Source organism: Mirounga leonina, unplaced genomic scaffold (genome assembly GCF_011800145.1).
Source record: "Mirounga leonina isolate KUSES-001 unplaced genomic scaffold, KU_Mleo_1.0 Mir_117, whole genome shotgun sequence".
NCBI classification, from domain to species: Eukaryota; Metazoa; Chordata; class Mammalia; order Carnivora; family Phocidae; genus Mirounga; species Mirounga leonina.
Genome location: NW_023270274.1, coordinates 6,534,615 through 6,560,599, shown reverse-complemented (window position 1 = coordinate 6,560,599; position 25,985 = coordinate 6,534,615). Strand labels below are relative to the sequence as shown.

The 25,985-nt window shown below is 47.8% G+C and overlaps 3 protein-coding genes across 6 annotated transcripts in view; 1 reads left to right on the top strand and 2 right to left on the bottom strand.

Moving 5' to 3' along the window:
* LOC118007301 (cleavage and polyadenylation specificity factor subunit 3) overlaps positions 1–5,361 on the bottom strand; it is a 43,488-nt gene extending 38,127 nt beyond the window's left edge. The window contains exons 1-2 of the mRNA XM_035000326.1: positions 5,177–5,361; positions 872–935 (exon numbers count right to left, since the gene is read on the bottom strand). Coding sequence (XP_034856217.1) covers positions 872–935; positions 5,177–5,226 — 114 coding nt within the window. The 5' untranslated portion in view covers positions 5,227–5,361. The remainder of the gene's footprint in view (positions 1–871; positions 936–5,176) is intronic.
* Positions 5,362–5,499: 138 nt separating this feature from the next.
* Positions 5,500–17,103, top strand: LOC118007299 (integrin beta-1-binding protein 1). Of its 4 annotated transcripts, XM_035000324.1 has the most exons (9): positions 5,800–5,906; positions 6,404–6,662; positions 8,990–9,099; positions 10,089–10,192; positions 12,535–12,613; positions 13,625–13,761; positions 15,566–15,658; positions 16,193–16,342; positions 16,858–17,103. In XM_035000324.1, exons 4-9 carry the CDS (start codon positions 10,121–10,123, stop codon positions 16,927–16,929), a joined length of 603 nt encoding a protein of 200 aa, XP_034856215.1. In that variant the 5' UTR covers positions 5,800–5,906; positions 6,404–6,662; positions 8,990–9,099; positions 10,089–10,120; the 3' UTR covers positions 16,930–17,103. The 4 variants fall into 4 exon arrangements, with proteins under 4 accessions (XP_034856213.1, XP_034856215.1, XP_034856214.1 ...); XM_035000322.1 differs by lacking the exons at positions 5,800–5,906; positions 6,404–6,662 and adding an exon at positions 5,500–5,627; XM_035000323.1 differs by having other exon boundaries at positions 5,822–6,662.
* A 2,704-nt stretch (positions 17,104–19,807) lies between these two features.
* LOC118007274 (arf-GAP with SH3 domain, ANK repeat and PH domain-containing protein 2-like) overlaps positions 19,808–25,985 on the bottom strand; it is a 119,253-nt gene continuing 113,075 nt past the window's right edge. The window contains 4 exon segments of the mRNA XM_035000258.1: positions 19,808–20,218; positions 22,359–22,481; positions 22,924–23,015; positions 23,439–23,488. Of these exon segments, the coding sequence (XP_034856149.1) occupies positions 20,144–20,218; positions 22,359–22,481; positions 22,924–23,015; positions 23,439–23,488 (340 nt within the window). The 3' untranslated portion in view covers positions 19,808–20,143.

Below are 25,985 nucleotides of genomic sequence, written 5' to 3'. Positions count from 1 at the left end.
TGGTCACTCTAACAATGGGTGAACTCTTTTTCAAAAACTTTGATATCGGAAGATGGTGGGCATTTTAGTTTATAGATTTCACTACTCCCGGATCTGGCTATACTGAGAAGAAAGTAATCAGAAGTGGGAAACTTACCAGAATAGGGCAACTGAAGTATTTTAAGGCGTTGGGGAAGGAATTCTTAAAGTCAGCCATAATGAGTTACCTATTCATTTTGGGGGCATTACTAGCACATGAATACAATAAATGACTAAAATATCTTACACCTGCCTGTTCTTGAATGATTGGGAGAAGTAGAACCACAGGAACACGATGAGCCACAGAAGTGCCTTTCTAGTGAGGACTATGTAAATCATCTCTCCTAACCTCTCTTTCAGGTAAGGAAATGGGCTTAGAGGAACTCCAGCCTGCCCTGCCCAAGGTCAGGGGCCATGATGCAAACTTAGGTATCTAAGCTGCTGAACCAGGGCTCTGTCAGCCCAGGCTGCATGGGGGTGGCTGGAACTCTGCATGGGTTCGGGCACTCAGTTCCTTGGCGCTCTTCCAACAGGGAGTGGTGGCGGTGGGGGTGCGGGGGTGGGGCAGTGAGGTTGGCTTGACCCTCCAAGAGTGGAAGAGGGATCTTGAAGAAGCAATAGCTCAGGAGAGCTGGTTGACAATTTTACAATCTTAGAATACACCTTCTCAGTTTAATGTTGTGTCAAATTACTAAGTCGAAGTGTATTCAGTTATTCACATTAATCTTACACAGCACAGACATATACCAACTATGACATTTTTCTGGGAGCTAAACAGAACTACAGTCCTAGAAAAGATCTAACCCCCAACGCAGACAGAGCCGTACTATTATCCAGACTACAAAATAATTACCATTATTTTTCTTCCTTTGAACTCCAGGATAATACATGATCTTCCTACTTCTTGCCCAGCTCCACTGCAAACATTGAAGGGGAAAAGATGATTAAAAACAATCAAAATCAAGCCCAATAAATCCAAATATTTTTACAACTTAAATTATGCCCCATTTGATGATAGCACTTATCTGAGGCAGGTAAGAGTTCGAGAAACTTACAAAGATAGGGAAGAAGAGTGTCTACGTGGGAAAAGATGGAAAGTGACCCTTGGGAGTCGAGGGATTTTGCAGCTGCTAAGATATGGGAGGGGATGGTACAGATACAAGAAGCCCAAGGTTAAATTCAATCTTCTGAAGGTTAGGGTTAAATCATGATGTAACAGAAATCTCAGTTACACACATTATGGGCTCACACTTCTAGGATCAGCACTTAAGTGAAACTCAAAGGCACTTCAAAGTTCTTTCACTGCCTTTCTGAGCACAGTATGTATTTACATTTTACATTATAGCTTAAATTTAAATAGACTAATTTTATTCAGAGCCGTGCACTCAGGGCCTCTGCCCTCTAACTTGTTTCAGGATACTGGATGCCAAGTACTTCAACAATTTTCCTTTCTTCTTAAATGAATACAACAGCCTTAATTTCCAATTATCACAAGATGCACTTGAAGCTAAACCTCACCTGTTTTCCCAGTCCCTCACCTTCTCTGATGTCTTTTCCCACCCATCCTAGGTAACATTTCACTCAATTCAACACCAAGCACCGTACTGTCGGTGCCTAGCATATGGAAATGCCTAGTACCTGGACCATGATCTCAAGGAACTCAGTCCACTTACTAGGAGACACACACGAGATGGTTCTACCCCCAAATGGAGATCCTAGTGCAGAGTATGATGTTGATAAATTCAAACAACCATGGTGCTGCCATGAATTCCTGGCCTCCCCTTTCACTGGCCCACGAAGCAACCTCTTAAGTGTCCCTAGCTCAGTTTTCTCTTATAATTTCCACAGTAACTATTTCAAACTTCATCCCCATTTTCCATTCTATCTTCCTCTTCACTCGAGCCGAGGGCCTTCTGTGCATCAAAAAATATACAGCTCATGTTTGCCAGTTTCCTCAACTTCACTTACCAACCCACCAACATTGTGTATCCCTCCATTTTTCCTGTAGCAATAAAACAGAGCTCTTTCTGTCCGAGGCCCATCTTGTCACCACGGTTCTCCACTCTGCACACTCCACCCTCCTGAAGACCTGGACACCGCTGCCTCACTGACATTGCCCTTCCCAGCTACTTTAGCATCACAACTGAGACGTGCTACAGCGTTCTCACCTGAAAATTAAAACCCCTCCATTCTAGTTTCCTTTATTTCTGTTATTCCTTTCCCCGGCCGCCTCCTAAGAGCTGTGCTCACTCCCTGCTGGTCCCTCACCTCCTCCCACTCAATTCACTGCAAGCCGGCTTTTGCCAACCACTCTTCTGGAACCATGCTTACAACGTGGCTCTTTGTTGCTAAGTGCAAATAGCCTTTCCCGCCCTTCTCTTGTTCTCTCCGCAGCCCGTCATGTCTCCCTGGCGTTTCCTTCACACTCACGCCTCTGCTCACACCTCAAATGTTAGTACTGCAAGGGGCTCTCCTTGGCCCACTTCTCAGGCTTTGTGATCTTCAGTCTCACGTTTTTGACATGCTGATGACTTCCAAGCCTGTATCTGTAGCCCAGATCGTTCTTCTCAATTCCAGGCCTCTAAAAGATACCTGGCCTTTAGGTCTTTCTCCTGAGCTACCACACAGGTACTTTATATTCAAATATGCCAAACTAGTTTTCACCTCAAGTCCTTTGAACTTGCTTTTTTCCTGGAATATCCCTCAGCTATTGACATGACTGGCTCCTTTGTATTTTGTATCATTTGGGTCTCAGTCCAAATGTCACCTTCTGAGGCCTCCTCTTGACTACCTTCTCGTTTGCCCTTCACACGACTCTCATAATTACATGAAGTTACTCTATTTATGGTTTGTTCCTCACTATGAAAATGAAAGCACTGTACAAGCAGAGACATTGTCTATTTTGTTCACTACGATTCAGCTGCAGTACCCGATATGCAAGAAATCTCAAGAAATACTTACTAAATGACTAAAAACTCCCAAATTATAAACCTTGGAAACATTATGCTAAGTGAAAGAAGCTGAAGCTAGTCATAAAAGGTTACATATTATATGATCTCATTTAAGGAAAATGTCCAGAATAGGCAAATCTGTAGAGAAGGAAAGTAGATTAGTGGTGGCCAGGGGCTGGGGAAGTTGGGGGGATATGGGAGTGACTGCTAATGGGTTCAGGCTTTCTTTCTGGAATGACAAACGTGTTTTGGAATTAGATAGTGGTGATGGTTGGATAAGTCAGTGAATATACTAGAAATCACTGAACTGTACACTTTTAATGAGTTGTATGGTATGTAAATTATATTTCAGTAAAGCTGTTATAAAACAACAGAACTCCCAAATTTATTCCAGACCTGCCCCAGCTCCCATACTCCTCGAGTGAATAACACAACCTTTTACCAGTTGCTCAACCTAGGAACCCAAGACATCCTAACACTCCTCTCCACAACTACCCCTTCCAATACATCTGATGAGCTACAAAACTAAAGATTTCACTTCCTTACTCTCTGAAACCGACTTCTTTCCACCTCACTGATGTTCATTTCATTCATTCCAAGCTCTCACTGCTTTTCACCAGGATTATTTCAATTACATCCTCCTGGATTCCCACCACTGAACCCACTCTTATTCATCTGCAACAGCTGATATGAGTGATCTTCCTAAACACAGTTCCCACTATATCCCATCAATGCTTAAACCCTTCGCTGGCTCCCCAGAACTGACATGATAAACGCTCAAACTCCTTAGTATGTATACAAGCTGGTCCCTGACAGGCTTTCCCACCTCATCTGCTAATCTTTCAGCCACAGACATGAGGAAACTGGCCACAAACTGTGACCATTCTCATTTTCACATGTGCCACTTCCCCTGCCTGGAACATCCTTGCCCTGCCCTTGACCGGTCTTTAATTCCTGCTTATTCTTTAAGGCTCAGGTCATGCTCCGTATTTTCCAGGATGCAGGAACTAGCCTTCTCTTCTCAACTTGTTAGAAATCCCTTTTCCGTAACTGTCCCAGAACTCAGTGCATGCCAATCTGTATGTACACTCCTAATATACCATTTACTGAGCACCTACTATGATCCTCACAATAAGTGTGGCCATATTATTTTCACGTGAAGAAATGGGTTCAGAGAAGTTGTTGTCCTAGCAAGTGACAAAGAAGGGACTGAATTCCACGTCTGACCCCAAAGTAAGTATCTCCTATCAGTCCCAACTGTCTCTCCAGAACTTTTCACTTTGCACTGCAATTCCTTCTGAAAGGGTGAATTCAGTTAACTTGGCACTGTCCTATTTGCATCTCCAATGCCTAGTGTGGCGCTGGACACTTGCTCAGTGTCTGCTGAACTCAGGAAGAGAGGGTAAGTGTGAACGAAGCAGTGGGAAATTTGTGTTAGGTTCCCAGTAGGTGCTCAACTAGTCCTTACTGAGTCGATGTGTAGACACTGTCCACCTTTTGAAAACGCACAAGTGAATGAGGTGCTAACTTACATCTGAATATATGTTTGTGAATTCAAATTGCTAATCTACAGCAAAGGGTTCTCCACAATGGTTTCCCCCTCTAAGCCTCATTCCAGATCTGTAAAGTGTTTCTCTGGCAGGAGGCCATCTCCACCAAAAGACGAACCTTCGCATGGACAATCAAGGACAATTTTGTCCTTCACATCTCTGCTCTTTCCCCTCTCCTTCTACCTTTCTTAATCTGCTAGGGTCTGAAGTCAGAACGTCAAAACTCATAGCTAATCGATTCCCTCTTTCCCACAGTGGCAAACGTGGAAATAATAAACAGATTTAGTTCTTCTTCCCACCGCCATAGCCTCATCCAGGTCCTCCTCTCATCCTGCCGCCATCAGCATCCACCGCTTCCCCCACGGCTTGCCACTCTTTAGCGCCCAGCGGCCCAAGACATTTTCCGCCGCCCCCAACAACACCCTCTCCCGAGAGACTGAAGAAAACAGCCAAGTCCCATTCAACCTAGCAGGCCCGTTCCGATCCACGGTTCTCCAAACCCCTTCAGCCTGAGAGGCCTGGCCGGCCCCTGCGGACCAAGGGGCCGGCTCCCGAGGCCTGCCGGCGAGGGGGGCGACCTAGGAGGCCAACCACCCGGTCACCCCGCCTCGCCTCGCACAGCCCGTGGCTTCGTGCCCTCCCTCGCTGGGCCCTTACAGGGGTCGGATCAGCAGCTGGTCACTTTCCTCAGCAGGAATCGCAGACATCTCGGAAGTCTGAAGGCGAAGCGCGGGAAAGGAGCAGGTCGCGGGAGCCTTCCTAAACGGAAAACGGAGCCACGGGGAACCAATGGTAGGTAGAAAAACCCCATCCACCAGAAGCACTTCCGGCACTCCGGCGCCCGCGACACTAGGCCCCTCCCCCCAACTTCCGGTCGCACACGCTCGGGCGCGAGATTGCTCCCCGAGCGGAGTCCGGAAATCTGGTACGGGGTCAGGCTGCGCCTGCGCGATGTCTCGGAGGCGGGGCTCGGCGGGCGGGGCCGGGGGCACCGGAAAAGCTGGCGCTGGAATTAGAACTGGAGTGGCTGCCCCAGCGTCTGTTCCCGGGGCGGCGGGTGTCTGACCCCGATCACGGGCGGCCCCGGCGGCGGGCCACCGGCTGTGAGGTGAGAGCTGGGCCCTCGCCGGACCCGGGCTGAGCCTGGCAGGGAACGCGGGCCCCGAAGGCGGCGCCGGCGGAGGGGCCCGCTGTGGGGCGGATGGGTGGGGCCGCTGGGGCCGCGGTCTCCCCGGGGACCCGCCTTCCCGGGGTCCGGGCCCCAGGCCCCGAGGCGGCTAGGGGCGGGCGGCGGGAGCTGAGGAGCGGGCCCGGGCCTGCCGGAGGATGCAGTGCCCCCGGTGCCCGGTTCCTGTTTGCGGTGGGACTGCAGCTCCTGTGACGACAGGTGTCGTGTGTGGATCGGTCCGGTCGGACTCGGCGGCGGGAGTGGGCGCTTCCGCGGGGCTGTTTCCTGAGTCAGGCTCTGCTCTGTGGGGCGTGAGGAGCACTGCCTTTTTGTGCCGGCTCCTGCTGGTTTCTGCACCGCTCGCCCCCCGCCCCCCCATCCCTCACTGAGAAAGGCCCGGGGGAGTGTGTCTTGTTTGCTGTCACCCTGTGCACCTGCACGTGGCGGGCACAACAGAACGGTGCGGAATGCATGGGAAGCAGGGTGGGGTCGAGAAGGAGCTTTGGCGTCGGTCTGTCTAGGTTCCGAACTTGGCCCCAGCCATGATTAGCCTGGCGACCTTGGCCGAGTCCCTTGGCGTTTAGGCTTCTTCATTTGAAAGGGGCTGTGCCTCCGCAGCCTTGCTGGTCCTTAGCGGTGTATGTAGCACCTAGCGCTGGGCAGCACCTGGTAGGTGTTCAGGACACGAAGTTACTTGGATGTCATCTTCCCAGCAGGTTCTTCAGTTCATTAAGCATGTCCTCTGCCAGTCTGTGCCAAGCATTGGGTACACGGATGAATTATCTCACCCCCATCTTTGAGGAGCTCACAGTGAGATAGTTCTAAGTAAGACAGTTCTAAGTAGGCAACAGCAGGCTAAGGCTGGGATTAGGGTGCATGCTCAAGCTGTGGAGAACCAGCCCTTTAGCCCAACCTGGAGGTCCAACGGAAGCTTTCTGCTTTAGTAAAGCAGCAGCCTGAACTGAGTCTTGAAAGGTGAGTAAAGTTGGCTGAATGAATAAAAGGTGGAAGGGCATTCCAGGCAGACAGAATTATAGGAGCAAAGCATAGAAACAGCAGAGTGCATGCCGACAACCTGGAGAAGCTTTGCATTCCTTAGAGAATAAGGTATGAAGCTGGTTGTGGAAGATGAGCCTGGAGAGGTAGATAGAGAGCCCTGCCATGCAGGACCTTGCATGTCCTGGCAGAGAGCTTTGACTTCAGTCTCTGACTTTGGTGAGTCCGTGAAAGATTTTAAGCACGTTAATGGCATCAGATAGGAGTTTTAAAGAAATCATTTCAGCTGGAGCTTGGTCGTAGATTTAAAGCGGCAGGGAGTCCCGTTGGGACATGAATTCCTTAAATGGCCTGCCAAACTGTGTATCTGTGCATTGTTTTGGGTTGAGGATCCATCCACACTGATGGATCAGCTGATGAAAAAGTATTTATATACAGCAACGGTCTAGTGATGGCATGGGCCTGTTAGAGGTGTGGATGAGCAAACTGTTCAGGGGTTAGATTCAGTGGATCTTAGTATTTTATTCGATGTAGGGCCTGGAGGACTTTGTGCAGTTGGTGATTTCCTGGTTTCTACCAGAAATAACAGAATTTACTGAAAGGGAGAGGAGAGAGTTGGAGCAGATATGGAAGGGAAGACAAAGGGTTTGCTTCAGGCATTTTTGCATTTGACAAGTTTGGAACATCCAAGTGACAATCAGTATTTCTGGTCTCATTTTCATGCATGAATAATTTAGAGACAAGAATGATTTGCTTAAGAACATGCATCAAAATAGCAGCAGATCTCAGAGACTTTAATAAAATGCCTTTCCCTCCCTCAGCTCCTAGATTGGTGATGGAAAGTCTTTAGGAGTTGGAAAGGCATGATAATACCAATGGGGTGATTTTCAAAGCATTCTAGTATTCCAGGGATTTGAAGGGATGCTTCAGGATTTCACTAGCAATAGAATCAAATTTTATTTTAAAATCATATTTAAAATTGTTACCTATATTGAAACGTGTGTGTGTGTGTGTGTATACACTCCCTTTCAGTAAATTCTCTCTCTCTATATATATTTAAAATATAATGTCCTTAAATATGCTACACACCAATATTTTGACTGATCAGAGATTGCTAACATGGCACTTTATGCTGCTTAGGTTAACCCAGTTTGTGTAGACCTGGGAATAAGGCTCTCTTGCCGTCTCGTCCTGACTGAGAAGCATCCCTTGAATGCTAGGTGATCAATGGCAGCAAACAATCCCCAGTAGACCCTGATAATTCATCTCCCTCTTTTTACTTGTATCCTCTGCAGCTAGTCCTCTACCTGCAGCCCATCATCTTTCCAAAACAGAAGTCTCATCCTATCACTTGACTGCTTTTTAATAGCCCCTCAAGTCTTTCTGTTAAACCCAAAATAAACCCCAGACTTTTGTTGTGGTTTGCAACAGAATAAGGTATGAAGCTGGTTGTGGAAGATGAGACTGGAGAGGTAGATAGGAGCCCTGCCATGCAGGACCTTGCATGTCCTGGCAGAGAGCTTTGACTTCAGTCTCTAACTTTGGTGAGCCTGTGAAAGATTTTAAGCACATTAATGGCATCAGATTTGAGTTTTACCTTATTCTCTAAGGAGTAATACCTTATTCTCTAAGGAATGCAAAGGTCCTGTGGATCTTTCCCTCCTGTGGATCTGTCCCTCTCCCTCCTTCCTGCCACATTGGCCTCTCACTATTCCTTACAGCTGGGGTGTGCCCTCAGGACCTTTGCACTTGCCCAACTCTCTGCCAGAATGCTCTTCCTCTGTACTTACATGGCCGCCGTCCCTTCCTTCTTCAGGTCTCCTTACTGTTCATTTCCTCAGAGCATCTTTTTCTGTCTAAAATGCTCACCCTTCCTTCCATCAGTTGTAAATCCTGAGCTTGCTTTTGTTTCCCTCATTATCAGTTGTTTCTAACAATGTATTTGGTTTTCTTGTCGGTCTGTCTCATCCCTCTGAGAATGGGCTCCTTGAGGTCAGGTCAGGGGCATTATCTGTCTCATTCACTGATACATCCCCAGCACCTAAAAGGTGCTCACTGGTTACTCAGGAATGAGTGAACAAATCAGATTTTCTTGCTACTTCACAAATCAAGCAAAAACATAGAAATAGGTTATATGATGGGGCTAATGAAAAAGCTTGGGCTTGAGGGTCAGTCTTGGGCAAGTGGCCTAAGGTCAGACGCTGGTGAGTGGACTGAGAATGGGGTCTCCAAATAGAGTGGGAGAAACTTCTCATAGGACATTCAGTGACCTCCCCTTGATTGACTCATTCTTTTTCCTTCATCAGGTACCTCATTTTTCTGAAAAGAATTGACCATGTCAGAATGAGAGGAAGCTCTCTGTGCACACTGTCGTCTATGGGACCTTTGAAGACAATACAGTAGTATTCCTTTTACCGTAAGCAGATTCCCTTGTTCCCTCTGTAGGATCCAATCTTTGGTAAAAATTTGTTGTTATCTTACTCATGAAGCCTCCTGAAAGATGGGTCACAGTTCCCTCACCTATAAAATGCAGATTATAACCTACCTTCTGAGGCTGGGGGCCTGGACCCCCCAGCATAATATGCAGCACAGACGAGGGATACCTTTAAAAAACATCCGGAGCAATTGAATGTGTCACCAGGTTGTTGTGAGGATAAAAGTGACACGATGTCTTTGGAAATATTTGAACTATAAACTGTTATGCAGGTTAGTTAATAATTTTTCAAGTATAATAGTTAGATGTGCTCCTATGAAATGGGCAAGGATAAATTTTGTTTCCCTGGCATTAATTATTACTTTAAAAAAGATGCATGGAAGACTGACTCTGGAAAACTTCAGGTCACCTCCTTCCCTGGCCTTACAGAGCGAGGAGGGGAGGGCTGGCGCCTGGGAATGTTTTTGTGTCCACTTTTACTTAAAGGTAGCTCAAGACATTGAGAAAAATGCCCATTTCTGAGAGGTAGTCATGTCTTCTGTTCTAAGCCCTACCATTTATAGAATGTCAGCCCAAGATAGCAACGGAATCTCAGGATCTTGGTTGGTAAACTAGTATGTCCCCTATTTTACTACTGTCTTGAATTGATTAAAGAGAAGTGAGGCACTTGAGTATTTTGAGAAGTAGATGATGTGTGTCTGTTACTTCTCAGAACAATGCTTTTCACACCCCCAGGTATGACGGAAGGTTTCTGTCCTTTCGGTTCATTAGGTTATTTTTTTCAAATTTAAAAAGAAAGAAAGAGTGAAGCAATAGTATCCAAATTTGGTGGCCAAAGGAAAAGATTTCGGTTTCCAGTAGGAGGACTGCACCGCGGACGGGGAAGGAATTGATGATTTTTATTCCTGTTGTGCATAAAGTGATTTCGAGGTGGTTTTCTTGCTCTAACTAACCACCAGTTGTTCTCCTAGGGGAGCTCCTTTGGATCAAGCTATGGTGAAAAATGTTCCGGAAGGGCAAAAAGCGACACAGTAGCAGCAGTTCCCAAAGTAGTGAAATCAGTACGAAGAGCAAGGTAGGGGGGCTGGGAATAGGCCCAGAATGGCAAAGCAGTGAGCATTTTGTTTCTCCTGATCCCGCACAGAGCCTCCTAGCCACAGCGCAGCTGCTGGTCGTCCTCAAACTAGGTGTGTTTTGACATTTATTTTTGGCACTAGGGACCCGTCCTGTGCTTGATTTAATTTTCTGTCGTTCTGGAGAGTTCCTGAGATGATTCAGTTCACGAACCTGGATGGCACAGGACGTGTGAATGGTCTCACCGAAACACTGATTTTTAACTGTTGCACACGATCGAAATCGCAGGCCCATCCAGGGGCCGGAGCTCTTGCATTCCGGGGTGTGGGGTGTGTGTGCATAACTAGAAGTCTGCTTACTTAATAGCGAGTGAGTTGGATCGTGAGGCAAATGCCATGCTTAGGACTCTAGAGAAGCCGGGTATATGACTGCGAAGGGACCGTCGAGGCCTGAGTCCTCATCCCTGGACCTAGGCCGTGGTTCTCACAGTCTCCACCCTGTGAGCTCTGTCTTTTCAAAGACGAGCGTGCGCAGTGCCAGGACGCTGTGAGGCAGGGGACAAGCCCATGGCACAGCGCAGAGGGGGTGCCCTCCCCCAGGGGGATGGGCCACGCTGGCCCGTGGGCACCACCCCAAGCGACGGTGGCCACACCCCAGTGAATGAAGACACACACGACTGCCCCTCGGGATTTTCACCGAGCTGAGATGCTCCTAGCCAGAAGCACGGAAGTTGGACGTTTTAGGAATCCTGCCTTAGAGTGGCAAGACTGAGTTTTCTTGAAGGTTTTTGAACTGAAGCTAGTCAAGAACCTCCCTGCTGTTAGCTTTGCAGCCCTGGTGTGAGGACCTCAGCCTGGGGAACTGGTCAGGCCTGCTTCTTGTTTTCTAGACCAGAGAAAGGAGAACGGGAGACTTGATGGCTCGCTGCTGGCGGAGTAGATTTTCAGATTCCTAAGGGAACTTGCTGATGGCTTGAGATGTTAGCTCCAAGCCGTGGGTTCTCTGATGTGGCCAGCGGGGCTGGAGAGGGCAGAAGGGGGCCACCTGCGAGTGAGGGCCTTACCCCGAAGATGGTGGTGACCCCCGTGTGGTCTCTAAGCCACGTTTTGACTGTTAGGTGTGTGTTTTAGGTTGATGTAAGCTCTCCTTGTTGTCTGTTCTGGACATGGGAAAAGCAGACCAGTTTCTCCCGTCCTGTTCTCCTCGTGCAGAGAGGTTCAATGGGGACTGGTGCTTTCCAGCGTGGGGGAGTAGTTTGGAACACAAAAGCTCACTCTGTTACTCACTTCGGGGTTGTGCTCATCCCAGAAGTCAGTCTCAGTTTATAACAGCATCTTAATTCCAGTTCCCTCCCCCTCACCCGTTGAGTATGTACAGTATTTCCGGTGTTCAGTCCCACATGTAACATTATGGGGAACGTCTCTGTGCACATAGCTCTCTTCTCATTTTACATTTTACTCCAAGGAGAGCAATTACCGAAAAAGGGAAAAAACATATTTACCAGACCTGATACATTTTTGCATTCACCTTGATTCACTTCTTGAACGTTGAAAAAATTTGAGTATATTGCTCTTTTAAAATTTAATTTTGATTTGAGGTGCAAAGAAGGGACTCATTTTTTGAATCAAAAGTTTTCACAGAATGTTATTTCTAAAGAAACGAAACATATTCAGAGCACAATTCTATAGAATCTACGCTAACGTGTATGCTTCGTGTTTTGCTTAACAATTTTGTTGGTTTTCCTTTGCAATTCACACTGATAATTGCACTCTGGTCTGCCAGCCGTCCCGTGCATGACCGAGCAGGCCAGGTACTCGTCGGACTAATGGCAGAGCATGGGGATGGGGAGGAGGAGACCTTGATCAGAGGGCTGGGCTAGTTCCTTGATGTAACCTTGGGTAAATCACTTCACCCCGCTGGCTGTCTTTGCTCATTTGATTATATAGAATCATACTCCCTGCCTGCTTTCCACACAGGGTTCTTTTTGGGTTCCGTGGGGATGATGTGAAAACAAAGTGTAGATTTTCACACACAGCCTGAGTACCAGGTGTCTGACAAGGAGGCAGAGGTGGTAGTTTTGGTTCATACTGGGAATGTCCACACCACGGTTATCTGACGTTGTGTTCTGGGAAGGGCAGGCGGGACTGCCTGGTTTTTTGAAGTTTGCTGTAGAATTCATCTTTAGAAAAATCTGTCATAGTCGATCTGCTTGAGTAATTTAGCTGCTTTTGTCTATGTTGATTCAGCTGTAATAAGTAAATAATTTGAATGTTTGGTAGAGAATTTGAGAGAAGACAGTGTGTCTAATTCTGTTTACCTTTTTGTTTGTTTGTTGTCTCTCAGTCTGTCGATTCTAGCCTTGGGGGGCTGTCACGATCCAGCACTGTGGCCAGCCTCGATACAGATTCGACCAAAAGCTCAGGTACGGAGAAGGCTTGGACCGTTTAGTGTGGCTCTGAACCGGTGTTCATGTAGTTTCACCAGAGCAGCACAATACGTTCCTTTTTTTTTTTTTTAAGATTTTATTTATTTATTCGACAGAGAGAGAGAGACAGCGAGAGAGGGAACACAAGCAGGGGGAGTGGGAGAGGGAGAAGCAGGCTTCCCGCCGAGCAGGGAGCCCGATCCGGGGCTCGATCCCAGAACCCTGGGACCATGACCTGAGCCGAAGGCAGATCCCTTCAGGATCCTAGACTAGTTAGTCTGTAAAAAGTGGGGACTACGGAGGGGTGGGATGAAGAACCATATCATGTACAAGAGAAGATAGTAGCGCAAAGTCTATTATTTTTGCTTCCAGATGCCTTAAAAATATTAAAAATGTGGGCGTCCTTTTTTTACATAAGCATAACCTAGAAGTACCCACATAGTATCACCTTAACGTGGCAGATCACATAATGCACTGTGGCCATGTTGGCCCCGGCTAGATTTTACAGCACACGGTTCTTCAGCCTGTTGCCACATGTCGTGTAACCTAACATCTGTCCATGTGAAGAGACTTCCTGTCTGGCATTATTCCATCTGCAGGGAAAAAAACATTTGTTTTTTTTGACTGGGAGAGGTAGACCAGATTTGCTGAATCAGGAAAACAACAGTGAACATGGTAAAGAGGGAGAAGAAACCAAAAAAAGCTTAAATATCTTAATGTATCGGGAAGGTACTCAATCATTATCTAGTCAGCATTTTATTTTTCTCCTGTTTTAATTTATTCTTATTAAGACTTTTATACATTTAGGATAGAGTCACGGAGGAAGAGGCTAAATTCCAAGTTCTTTCCTATTACTTCAAGTAATCTTGCACTAAAATTTTTTAAATTTTCATTAAAGGTTAAGTTCTGATGACACAGTCTTTTTTATTTGTGAAGGGATTGAGGACACGCTGTAATGCAGATATTTCTTTTGAAGTCTTACTGTTAAAATTTTTCTTTCACCTTTAGGACAAAGCAACAACAATTCAGATACCTGTGCAGAATTTCGAATAAAATATGTTGGTGCCATTGAGAAACTGAAATTCTCTGAAGGAGAAAGTCTCGAAGGGCCCCTAGACCTGATAAATTATATAGATGTTGCCCAGGTAAGAAACAATTTTTAAAAAAATTTTAGAACATTCTAGAAAATAAATTCATGGCTTTGGAGAAGGATGTTCTGCTTTTATCATTGTTAAAATATTTATCGAGCACTGTGATGACAGGTGGTACAAGGTGCCTAGAGACAGAGTCCCATAGGAACAGGGAGTTCTTTCCTTCAAAAACAGCACTTTCTACTTTTTTGGGAGCTGACTTCCTCGTTTAAATGAGGAGCTGAGTGCGGTGATGGGTTATATACACCATAGGTCTGTCTTTTAAAACAGACTGGCAGGCCTTAGCAGGTCTCCATTGAACTAGTCGCAACTCCTTCAATAATCAGCCTCCTAGTGGTATTGACCTATCAATGCACTCACACCCGGTTAGCAACAAGAATTGAAGTGAGGTGGGCTTCAGAAACATACCCCAGTCAGGAAGATTAAAAAAAAGAAATGATCATGAAGATAAATTAAGAATGAAAGCGAAGACAAAGCCAAGGTGTAAGGTCAGTGCATCGAATTCTGTAAGATCTGTACTCTTGCTAGTGTGGGAGTGGATGAGCCAAAGACAGTAAGTTGCTTCCTGAATTTCTAGAAAATGGCATCGCAGGTCTTTGTATTATTAACAAAGGGCTATTTCCACAATGGAAAGATTCCCTTATCAGTTCTTAGAGCGCTGGTTACTCTTAAGGCTGTTTGGTCTGGTGAATCGTGGAGAATGGGATCACTAAATACGATGCTTCGTGCCCTCATAAAGCACAGGATTTCTGTCTGCGGGGCATCAGCCAGTCGAATGTGCGTTTCACAGAGACCTCTGGGTAGTCTGGACTTAATATCCCAGCGTTTGGCTTGGCATCGGTCATTCCAACGAGTGCAAGCAACACCTCACCGAAGTATGACACTGAGAAGATTGCTAAGGGTTCCCCCCCGAGAAGGGCACTAGGATCATTTTCATTCTGTTAACGACTGCTGAGTTTCTCAGAGCACCGTAGTCTTCGGGCTTGTCAAAATTCCATTATTGACAATAGCGTTAGTGTTCTCTCATCTTTTGATTCTTGGAATGCTTGAACCCTACTGTGAGAAATCACTGGAAGAGGTTACCGTAGCCGTGTGAGGACCCAAGAATCAAGGCGTGCAGACACAGCTTCTTTACCAGAAGTTCTTTAATGTAGGCAAATGGTTCCATACAGACATTCACAGTACGGGACATCTACTGATTGCCCACTCTCTGGTTTATTGTGGCATTAGACAAGTTAGGCGGTATTCTGACTTAGGGGAATAAAACAGGATAATCTGCTAGGGAAGCCATCAGCTATCATCTGCTGTTTGGTTTCCAAGTAACCGCACATCAAGCTCACAGCCCCGGGATGTGGGGGCACCCAGACGTACCTACCGTGTGGGTAGGATGTAAAATGGCTTTGAAGAGGGGTTCCTGCGGCTCTGTTTCCTGATGGTTTCCTGTGCTGACATCGGCATAAGCTTTGAGTATTTTAAAATCTAAATACCTTTATTTTTCTAACGTAATATTTAAGCCTCACTGGGATCTGTGAGCGGGATCTCTGTTTGCCATTAGGGATGACATCAAGACAAATGGCTGTGAATTTTGCTCAGGTCTGTGGACATGAAACCAAACCGAACCCTGGCGACAATGTTCCTTCTGCCTCTTTGAGGAACAGTTTTTGCTGGGCTGTTGCACACCCCGCGTTCTCGAAAGGGTTTGGATTTGTGATGGCCAGATACTAAACTTGACTAATCCGATTTAAGGGATGCAACGTACTTTTTAACGTAGCTCATGTGGTTTATTTTTACTTTAAAGCAAGATGGGAAGTTGCCTTTCGTTCCTCTGGAGGAAGAATTCATTATGGGAGTTTCCAAGTATGGTATAAAAGTATCAACATCAGATCAGTATGTAAGTAGAATTTATTAGGGAAAAAGTGGGTTTCAGGTACTTGGCAGTCAGGCTGCTAAGGGCCCACTTGTTCTCTCTGCTCGTTTGCAGAACTGTTGCTTGGTAAACATTCCTGGCAGCTGGTCCTAAAAAATGACCGATTTCTTAGGGTGAATGAAGAGAGGCCTCCTTTTGCTTCTCCGGGATGGTGGGGCCCCGGCCAACACCCCCCACTGCTGGCCCCTAATGCGGTTTCAGCTTAGGGCCCTGCGCCAGCTCAGCAGTTGTCAGCACGGACGCTGGGCACAGGGAACAGGACCGTGAACCCAGGTCTTACTCCTGTTTTTCTGGAATTTTTCGTAGGAAGGGATAAGCCTGAAGGCAAGCGGCCCCATAACTGAGCATTCTGGAATGTTCCTCAGGGGGCAAAAAAACCTCTACAACTGTTTTCTGCCAGATGCATAGATATGCTCTGTTGGAAGCCTCACAGTAAATCCTGCAGAGAAAGGTCAGTATGTCAAGAGTCCCGATCTTTCTTTTTCCTGACTTCTGCAGGATGTCTTACACCGGCATGCTCTGTATTTAATCATCCGCATGGTGTGTTACGACGACGGTCTGGGCGCCGGAAAGAGCTTACTGGCCCTGAAGACCACCGACGCGAGCAACGAGGAGTACAGCCTCTGGGTCTATCAGTGCAACAGCCTGGTGAGGTTTCACGTTGCCTTGCTTCGTCTCATTCACCGGGCAAGGTGGTAAAGCCAGAGGAGACGGCCAGTCTTCTGCGAGGCCGAGGAGATGCCCCCCACAGGGCATCTGACGCCCGGCAGAGTGCGGGTGACCGTCAGGCGGGCGGTCAGCCAGCTGCCGGGACCTGCCGCGGGCGGTCAGTTGGGCCGGGACGAGCACTCACCCGTGCGGGCATCTCAAGGGCAGGGCAGACGCAGAGCCGGGGCGGAAGCCCGTCCTGTTCTGTAGCCGTCACCCCACTGCCGCATCGGCGTCCTTCCCAAAGGCCCAGTTCCTACGTGTTGTCCGCAGGTGCTTCTCCCAGAGGGGACGCACGAGGCGGCCCGGGGGACGTGGTGTCCGGGCTTCCCAAAGCTGTTGGTGGGCAGGTGTGCGGGGCTGTTAAGAGGGTCACATTTATACCTTTGCTGGCCACACCAATTCAGGAAGAGGTCGGTGAAGTCTCTTACTCTATGTTTTTCACTTAACCGTAGGAACAGGCACAAGCCATCTGCAAAGTTTTATCCACCGCTTTTGACTCTGTATTAACATCTGAGAAAGCTTGAATTCTGCAATCTAGTGGAAGCTGACTTCGTGTGGAAGGGCGATGGTTTTCAATCTGCAGTGTTGAATTACTCTGGAAATAGAAAGTGATGCCCTGCTCGAGATTTTCTGGAGAAATGCAGTGTATAAAATAGTGATCATTTGCTTTTTTATTAAAATGTGTCTTATTACAGTGAGTTAAGTCTCAATGAGGTTGTTGGCTTTCTGGGACTAAAAAAGAAACCTCATCTGTCACTTTTATTTATTTTTTTAGATTTGAGAGAGAGAGAGAGAGCAGGAGTGGGGGGTGGGGGAGGGAGAGGGAGAAGCAGGCTCCCCGCCGAGCAGGGAGCCCGACGTGGGGCTCGATCCCAGGACCCCGGGATCATGACCTGAGCCAAGGCAGACACGTAACCCACGGAGCCACCCAGGCGCCCCCCGCCCCGTCAGTCACTTTTAAACACAAATGAGCGTTAACACCTAAGTGTGACAGACGTGCGCGCAGTGAGTAGGTGAGCGCAGAGGGCTTTCTGAGGAGGACGAATGCTGTCCGTTGCGCAGCACGTGGGCCCACTGGCTGGCAGCTCTGGTCACACTGGTCTGGAACAGCAAGACTGCCATCTCAGCTCACAAAAAGTAAAACTTCAGAAGTGTATGTCAGGATGGCATGCTAGTAAACCAAAGTATTTACCTCGGAGTTCAGAGGAGAAAGATCACCGCGCGTGTTAAATAATAGTGTCGAAAGAATCTCACGCACAGTAGGCTAGTGGGTTTTTCTAAAGGACCATTTTAATATGCAGTGCTTAAAGGATTAAAAACATTACAAATAACACTTATGTCCATTTAAAAGTATTTTATTTCTTTCCAGTCAAATGACTAGTTAACAGGAAGAGTCAACTTACTGAACATGCTCTAATTATAAATCACTGCATCAAGGACAATGAAAATAAGAATCGATTTAGGTTATACAATATACACAGTTGCGCTGCAACTAGATCGAAGTAATCAAGTGAACGAATCGAGTATCATACATCTCAAACAGCATTCCGAGCTGCATATTTATGCTCTCCACCCCGTAGCAGATCACACAGGACCTAGGAGTCTGTGCACATGTTGGAGTCCTCATCTCTAGAAGTCAAATCTGATGGAAAATGGCATGCAAAATGCCGGGATCCTGAAGCTAAGTTCATGAAACGTAAACTTTAAATATAAATAGTTATCTACAATGTTTTCCTTCCTCTCAGTTGTTTTTTAATTTGCAAAGAGCAAATAACTAGGAAAGGATGTTTAGTGGGGAAGTTAATATAATTTCTCCTCTGGCAAGAGTAATACTAATTACTGCACAACAGCACCACCAAATTGTCAGCTGGAAAAAATATTTCCAAGATATTTATGTACCAGGGAACCTGACAGATTAGTTTGGGACTGGTGTTTAAATGTTGGTGAGACTCAACTTTAATTCCTTAGATATCTGGCACCAAGTAGTCAAAAGGCTGATTATAAAACACAGATGCAAGAGGACTTTGTTAAAATATACATAAGAAGTGCACCGTGCAAAGTATATCTGTTTACTTTTTTAAATCTGTGAGGGAATTAACTAAATGAAGGGTTCAAACAACAGAAATTAACAATTAGTGAAAACAGATGTAGTGCTTTTAAAAAAAAAAAAATCTGACACATTTTTACCCGGAACTTTGAAAGGCTTTAAAAAGCAATTGCCATACAACATCATAAAACATTCCAGTTTGTTCTGTTTTCCTTTATAATAGCAACAAAAAGTACAATGCAATTAAAAAAAAAAAAAAAAAGGCTCTGCACTTAGAAGAGTCTTGCCTAGTAAAGATGGGCTGCTCCAGTCAAATGTACCAGCGCCACCATGGATGAAAGGATCGCTGCCTCGCTTTCCAAGCCCAGACCTACACTTATCCCTTCACTTCCGGTAGAAATCCGAGTGGGCATTATAGGCCTACTTATTCTCAAAGAGTGCCAAAATGTCCAATATTCCTATTACGAATCTTAGGCTCACAATTACTAAATAGAGGTATGACAGTCAAGTTCGTGAAACTAATGAATTCTGATTTTATCACACACAACCTAACCCCCCCACCCCCAGGAGCTTCCGTTTAAGAATGACGTGATGGACTTTGGTCGTGAAATGGGGATGTCTGCTCGGGAGTATTTTATTACCTGGGACCTACAGATTTCTGATATGCTCTTGATTACAAACAAATGGACAGCTTCGCGTTCAAGACAGTGTAATACCGTTCCTGTTGGTATAGTATATAAGTACAAGACACTAAGTTGAGTAAACATTCCCGGGAGCTGGAGAGGGAAGGCAGTGGTACACTCAGTGGGAAACAGCAGTGTTAACCGTGGGGTCTGCACCACAGTGCTCTAGCTGCGTGACCGAGGAGGGTCGAGAAGGCGAATCCGAAACACCTAAAGCATATCAACTAGTGTAAAGAACTGTTTTTGCAATCCATCATCCTTAGTTTTTAACCAAATTCAGGAAATGCAGGTTTATAGAACGTGGAACTGAATTATCTATTACCATATGCCGTAATAAACCATGGGTAGTTTTGCTAGGTAGGATTGTTCACAACAGGCTACACGCACATGCAGAATACAATGAGAGTTGCAACCTCACAAATTAGGGCTGGAAAAGTACAATGCTAAGGTGTAAATTTCCAAGTTGCTTTAACTAAACCTTGGGTGGATTCCAAAGGAAATCTTTAAATGTATCTTAAAAAAAAAAAAAGTCTTTAAAGGTGAACTGATAGCATTTTATCTAGAAAGTCCAGGGCTGGGCTACTTCTAAAGCAAGTTTACCAACTTCCTAAAAACTTGCACTAAAGGGTCACCGACTCTAGAAGCAGGCCAAGGAAAGGCTGGAAGAATTTCTTTCTAATACTCAAATACTTTTAGGTTCAGCTAATTCTGTAGATTGACGACCTTGATCACGTCGAGTTAAAATAACTTTTCAGTTCACCTTCTAGGAAATTTCGTTTTTTCCCTAATAAAAGTATGGCAGTATTTCATGAAAACCACAAATTATAAAAACAATTCATTTATACATACAAGTTGCCTTTGAGTTTGTAAAACAGAAGAGCGGAGTTAGAGAAAGTGGGCTACCGGACAATATATTTCATGAAACTGGTCATCTGGCAAGAGTTTTGGTACCAATAACAAACAGGAACATAACAACTGTTAAAAGGAGTGTCTTTGTTCAGTAGCAATTCAGTCAGCAATAAAGTGCACAAATGATACGGGAAATGCTCCTTTGCGACTGGGATCTCCGTCAATATGGCCAATCTGAAATGAATAAAAGTTTAGGTGGTTATAAAAATTCTAAATGTTAGAAACTTCGAAGGACAATGCTATAGCATTTGGAAAAAAGAAATTTGTTCAGAACAATTTCTTCTGAGAAAGAATGACCTGGGTAAGACATCTGAACTGTTTTCCCTTTTTTCTTTCACTCGTGTTTCAAATATAGCTGACCCTTGACCACCTGGAAGTTCGAAGTGCCACCCCCACCCCCTGCAGTTGAAAATCTGCGTCTAGCTCCTGACTCCCCAAAATCTTAACTACTAATAGCCTACTGTTGACCAGAAGCCTTACAGATAACATGAGCAGTCGGCTAACACATATTCTGTATATTGCACATACTGTACACAGAACATACTGTGTTCTATGTGAAGAAAATCGCAAGGAAGAAAAAGTACATTTAAGTGCTATCCTGTGTTTACCAGAAAACACCCCACACCCACGTTGTTCAAGGGCCAAGTGCGGTGGCCGCCCACTGTCAGGGAGCGCTCGGGCAGGCGGGCCAGGTGTCTGCCCGGAAGCGCACGCGCCGGGGTCCTGGCGTCCGGGGCGGTGGGGGGTGGGGATGGCAGGACAGCTGTCCGACTCCTGCCCCCCACTTGCCTCTTTTTTCTTTAATGGAGAAACCGAGCGTCAGAAGTCTGTGAGTTGCAAAGTCACAGAAAGGGGCAAACGCCTGAGTGGGCTCTAAATGTAGTCAAGCATTTACGAAAGGCTTGAAGGGATCCACTGATTTTCACCCTGGGTAAATTATGTAAGTTATACACCGAATATGATCTCAAAAATGTAAATTAGGTAGGTAAGTAAAAGTCAAAAAGAAGGGGCGCCTGGGTGGCTCAGTCGTTAGGCGTCTGCCTTCGGCTCAGGTCATGATCCCAGGGTCCTGGGATCGAGCCCCGCAGTGGGCTCCCTGCTCCACGGGAAGCCTGCTTCTCCCTCTCCCACTCCCCCTGCTTGTGTTCCTGCTCTTGCTATCTCTCTCTGTCAAATAAATAATAAAAAAAAAAAATCCTTAAAAAGTCAAAAAGAAAATCTCTGTAATACACCTGGTAAGATGGGGGGGCGCTGCTGAGTTTATGGGCAGCATTTCCTTCTGTGCACCTTAGTATGTTCCAGATGGCTGAGCCCACTGCCAGGCTGGAGCCCCGCCTCACGCCGCGTTGTCCACAAGCGTGAAAGCCAGACCTGCTTCAGCTCTCGGGGCACGGGGGGCAGTCGGGGAGGGAGTAAGCTCAGGTCCGCCCACTGTGGGCGCACACCTGCCGGAACCAGAACCACAAGCGGCACCCCCTTTCCTGCCTGGCTGCTGGGTGTGGCTAGGCCGACAGAAGAGGGAGCTCTGGCTAACGGACACCCGATTCCCGTGAGGGGAACGAGGCAGGGCACTGAGTTCATCAGGCTCCCTCTGCCAGGGGCACCACCTGATGTGCCTTGCACTCGACAGAGCAGAGCGACCCCCGAGCTCGACCTCCAGGCCTGGGCCCTTGGTGTCTGCTGCGTGCAAACACTACCAGCCTCCCACGCAAGGCCCGCTGTCCTCGTTGTTAATACAGCCTCTTACTGGGGGCCTTCCGTATCCTCTCTCCTGTGGTGCTGAGGTGACTTCCCTCTCACAGACGAGGGGACTAAAGCTTAGTGACATAACGTCACCAAGTCTGTTAAGTGCTCAGTCTGGGTTCTTAGGGCCACCCAGCGAAACACCACGTTCACGCCATTCCAGCCCCCACCTGGATGTCACGGCTCGTTTCAGGACCAAGGCCGACAGCCAGGGACTCTGCCCCCTAGGTCAGCTTTCTGTATGCCTCCCTCCACCAAATCGGCGATGTGGGGGACGACAGTACCACCTCTAAACTCAAAGCCTCATTTCAGACCCTGAAGTGCACTCTGGAAACTGCAGCCCAAGTGGTCTGCACCCTAATGTGAGAGAACCCCCCACCCCGGGGGGATAAGTGAGGCCCACACAGAAGTGGGTGTCCCTGGCAGAGACGTCTGAGGGAACAGAACGGCCAGCAGTCCCGAGGATGCACAGGCAGAGGCCCTGACCCGGGAGCAGGCCTCGCAGGTCACGTGGGCAAGGATTCAGCTCCACCCCTCCCAGGCACAGCCCGGGCCCAGGCCCCCGACTCACCCACCACTCTTGGTCCTCCTCCCCATCCACGATAATCACATCCCCCTCGGAGAACGTCAGCTCGTCTGGGTTGTCAGCCACACAGTTATAGAGAGCTTTGACCCGCTTGGGCTTTAACTTGGTCTGTATTGAGAAGAGGAAGGGTCAGAGGTTAGTGTGGCAGGGAGGTGTCAGCTCCTGGGACAGAGAAGGGGGCCACTTTGTTTCCAACTGGTCCCAGGGGTCCGGACCACAGGCTCGGAAGCCCACAGGTGTCAAGATAGGCGGATCGGTGTAGCTCAGGGGCTGGGGGACTTCCGGGAGGCCCAGGGAAAAGCTAAGCCATCCCAGCTGAGTGCAGAGAGCTAGGAGTAAGGCAGCCTGGTAAGTAAGTCCGTCCTGGAGCCGTGCTGAGGGCGCTGAGCCCACCGGCTGGAGAGCTCTGGGGTTGTGTCCTGCCCAGATCCAGGAAGAGGCCTCCCATCCGCCCCCAAGGGGAAGAGGGGAAGACCTGTTTCCTTGGAGAGTCTCCTGCTCGCTGCCGGCCCGAGCAAAGAGGCAGGAAAGGAGGGGCTCTTCCACTTACTGTCTGTGACTTCCTGGGCATGGGGGCTGGGGGCTGCAGGACGGCAGTGTTGGACAGAGGACCCAGAGCTTCTGTTCCAGAGAGATCCACTCCTGTAGGGCCAAAATGAATCAACGTCACAATATGCCCTCAGGCATAACCAATGAGTTATAAACACTTAATATAATTGCCACAGCATCATGTCTGAAGGGCAGGTTTCCAGAGATTTCCGGGTCTGTGGAGGGAAAAGTCCCTCAAAGGCCCAAGCAGCTGTGACTTCCATGCAGCCTCTGTCCAACGTGCAAGGCATGTGAGTGTCACGGAGCGGGACAGGTGTTGCCAGCTCCTCTGCAGATTTCTAGGTCCCTGCCCGGCCCCACCCGAAGGGGACAGGGAGGCAGGACACAGTACAGAGCAGCCTGGGAGCGGGAGCAGGAGAGGCTCCGTGGAAGGCAGGGGCGCAGCTGCAGCCCAAACCTCTCCCACGCTGCCCCGCGGAAGCAGCAGTAAGCCCCGGGGCCAAATGAAAGAATTACCAGGTCCTCTCGGCTGGCCTTTGTTCATCAGTGGGGTCGACTTGTCAGCCCTAAAAGAAGGGGAAAGTAGATTTACTGGTGCCTGAGGCCCCACAGGCACCTTCTCAACCCCCACCTCACCCCCTCCTTCCAAGGGAGCCATCTGTGCTCAGACCGAAGGTGAAGAAAACATTGCACTGAGTTTACGATACTTTCAAGAAACTAACAACACCTACCAAGTGAAGGCCCCACCCACCTGACAGGTCTCGCCGTGTGATTTCCATCAATGTCAGGACAGAAGTCATCATACTGCCCCCCTTTGCCTTCAGTCACCCCCAACTAAGGAAGGCCCCCAGGAAAGGCCTGATTCTTGAAGACACCAGTCAGCGAACCCTTTTTCTAAAGGGCCAGGCGGTACATATTCCAGGCCTTGTGTACGAAATCTCGTGCTGCCACACGGCACTCGCCACGGGGAACGCAGAAACCCGAGCGGGGCCATGCCCCATGCGCTGTATGTGCGGGCACTGGAATCTGAATTTCACAAGATTGTCGCGTGTCATGACAGAGACTTCTTTTGGTTTTTTCAACCATGTAAAAACCAAAAACCATCTTAGCTTGTGGGCCCTACAAAAATAGGCGTGGGGCTGATCAGGCCTGCTCTAAGAGAGCCCGTGTAAAATCCCAGATGTACACCCAGGGTAAGACCAGGGTGGGTGCTTCCTCTACCAAGAGGCCCACCAGCATATTCTTTCACAGCAGAACCCCACCAGGCGGCGAGGGCAGGCTTCCACCCATCCAAAGTGGTCTTGGAGATACCCTCGCATCATCTACTCTGCCCCCTCCCCACCTCTCCCTCTGGTCAGACGAGAGGAGAGGATCCCAAGAAGCAGGTAAAACCAGGTAAGACGGTGCTAGAGATGAAACACACCCAGCCAGGCCGTCCCAACCCCGGGCACTGGCAGCAACACCCCGTTCTGAGCCACCGCACGCCGACCGGCTCTCATCTAGGACCTCAAACGGGAGTTGGCAGCTGAGAGAACAGCCCGGGAAGAGCAAGTCTGCAGCTACGACAGGGGAAGAGGGGGGCAAGCTGAAGCAAGACGCAGACCCCGATGCAGGAACCCAGAGAAGCACAGCCTGCGGCCACTCAGCGTAGACATGAGAGCGTTCCCCCCTACTGCATAACTCAGTAGCCATGGAGACCGCGGACGTGCCACTTAGAACAGGAAGGCAAGGATGTAACACACTATGTTTTAGAAAGAGATCTCACAAAGCAGTATTAAAAAAGTGCTGAGAGTCTTCTGGTTAAAAAAAGGCAGACTGAAATACATTTACTTCCATTTTCTCCCAAGGAAAAAGATTAGAAAAAACTTAAACCAAAAAAGTACCAAGAGAACCTGAAGAGGAAACATTTTGGAAGTGGCCACTGGAGGGACGGCTCCTAACCATGCCGCTCACCTACGGAGGGGGACCCTTTGCACAGTGAGGAAGCCCTGAAGGACCCCCATCTGTGCTCTGAGCCCCCAAGGCTCATAAGCCCCTGCGGGGGGGTGTAAGGCAGGGCAGTAAACACAGATGGACCCAAAATCTGCTCAAGGAGCTACTGAATCCCTGGATTCCCAGCCCAACCCCGAGTAGCAACTACCCTCCCTCAACCCACTGAAGACCAGAAGTTTCTATTCTTGGAGAGGGTAGAATAGAGCATGTCTGGACTAGGGAGTACACCAGTGCGGTTTTGGGGAGCATCTTTAAAAAAGGGGGACTAAGGGCTCCTGGGTGGCTCAGTTGGTGAAGCGTCTGACTCTTGATTTCGGCTCAGGTCATGATTTCAGGATCGTGAGATTGAGCCCCGTGTTGCGCTCTGCCCTCAGCGTGGAGTCTGCTTGAGATTCTCTCTCTCCTTCTGCCCCTGCCCCACCTCTCTTAAAAAAAGGGGGGGGACTAAGTAAAAGCTTAACTTTATTTCTTTATTCAACTCCTAGAAAACCGGATCCCTTCAGGCAAGAAACAAAGACTGTTCGCTAAGGAACCTGAGTTGTTCAAGAAAAAAGGCCCCAGTTCAGGGTTCCCCAGCGAAAGTGCCCCGTGAGACTCTCTACAGCCAAGCCCACCTGGCAGCTCTGCGCATGAGGGCTGCGATCAGTTTTAATGCCTCAGCTGAAGTGCCAACTTCTGGGCAGGGAACACCAGATTTATAGGAAAAAGGCTCTAACATAACAGAAGTGAAAACAAAGACAATGGACATGGAAGAAACAAATTATTCAGAAAAGCAAAGGCTAACATAAACAAAAACACTGCCCCGAACCCATCATTAATAATCTGAGATGAGAGAAAACGATTCCATGAAACAAACAGGATACTGTTAACTTGAAAATTATGTGATAGTGGAAATGAAAAGCTCAATAAAGGAACTGGAAGATACAATGAGGAAAATCTCCCAGAAGGCAGATTTAAAAAGCGAGCCAGCAATGGAGAAATGGAAGCTAGAAGGTGGCAGAGCGCGGCCCCTCGGCTGTACAGAGCTGCATTTCCAGCCCCGGCCTCCAGGTGGAGCCCTGGGACTGGTTC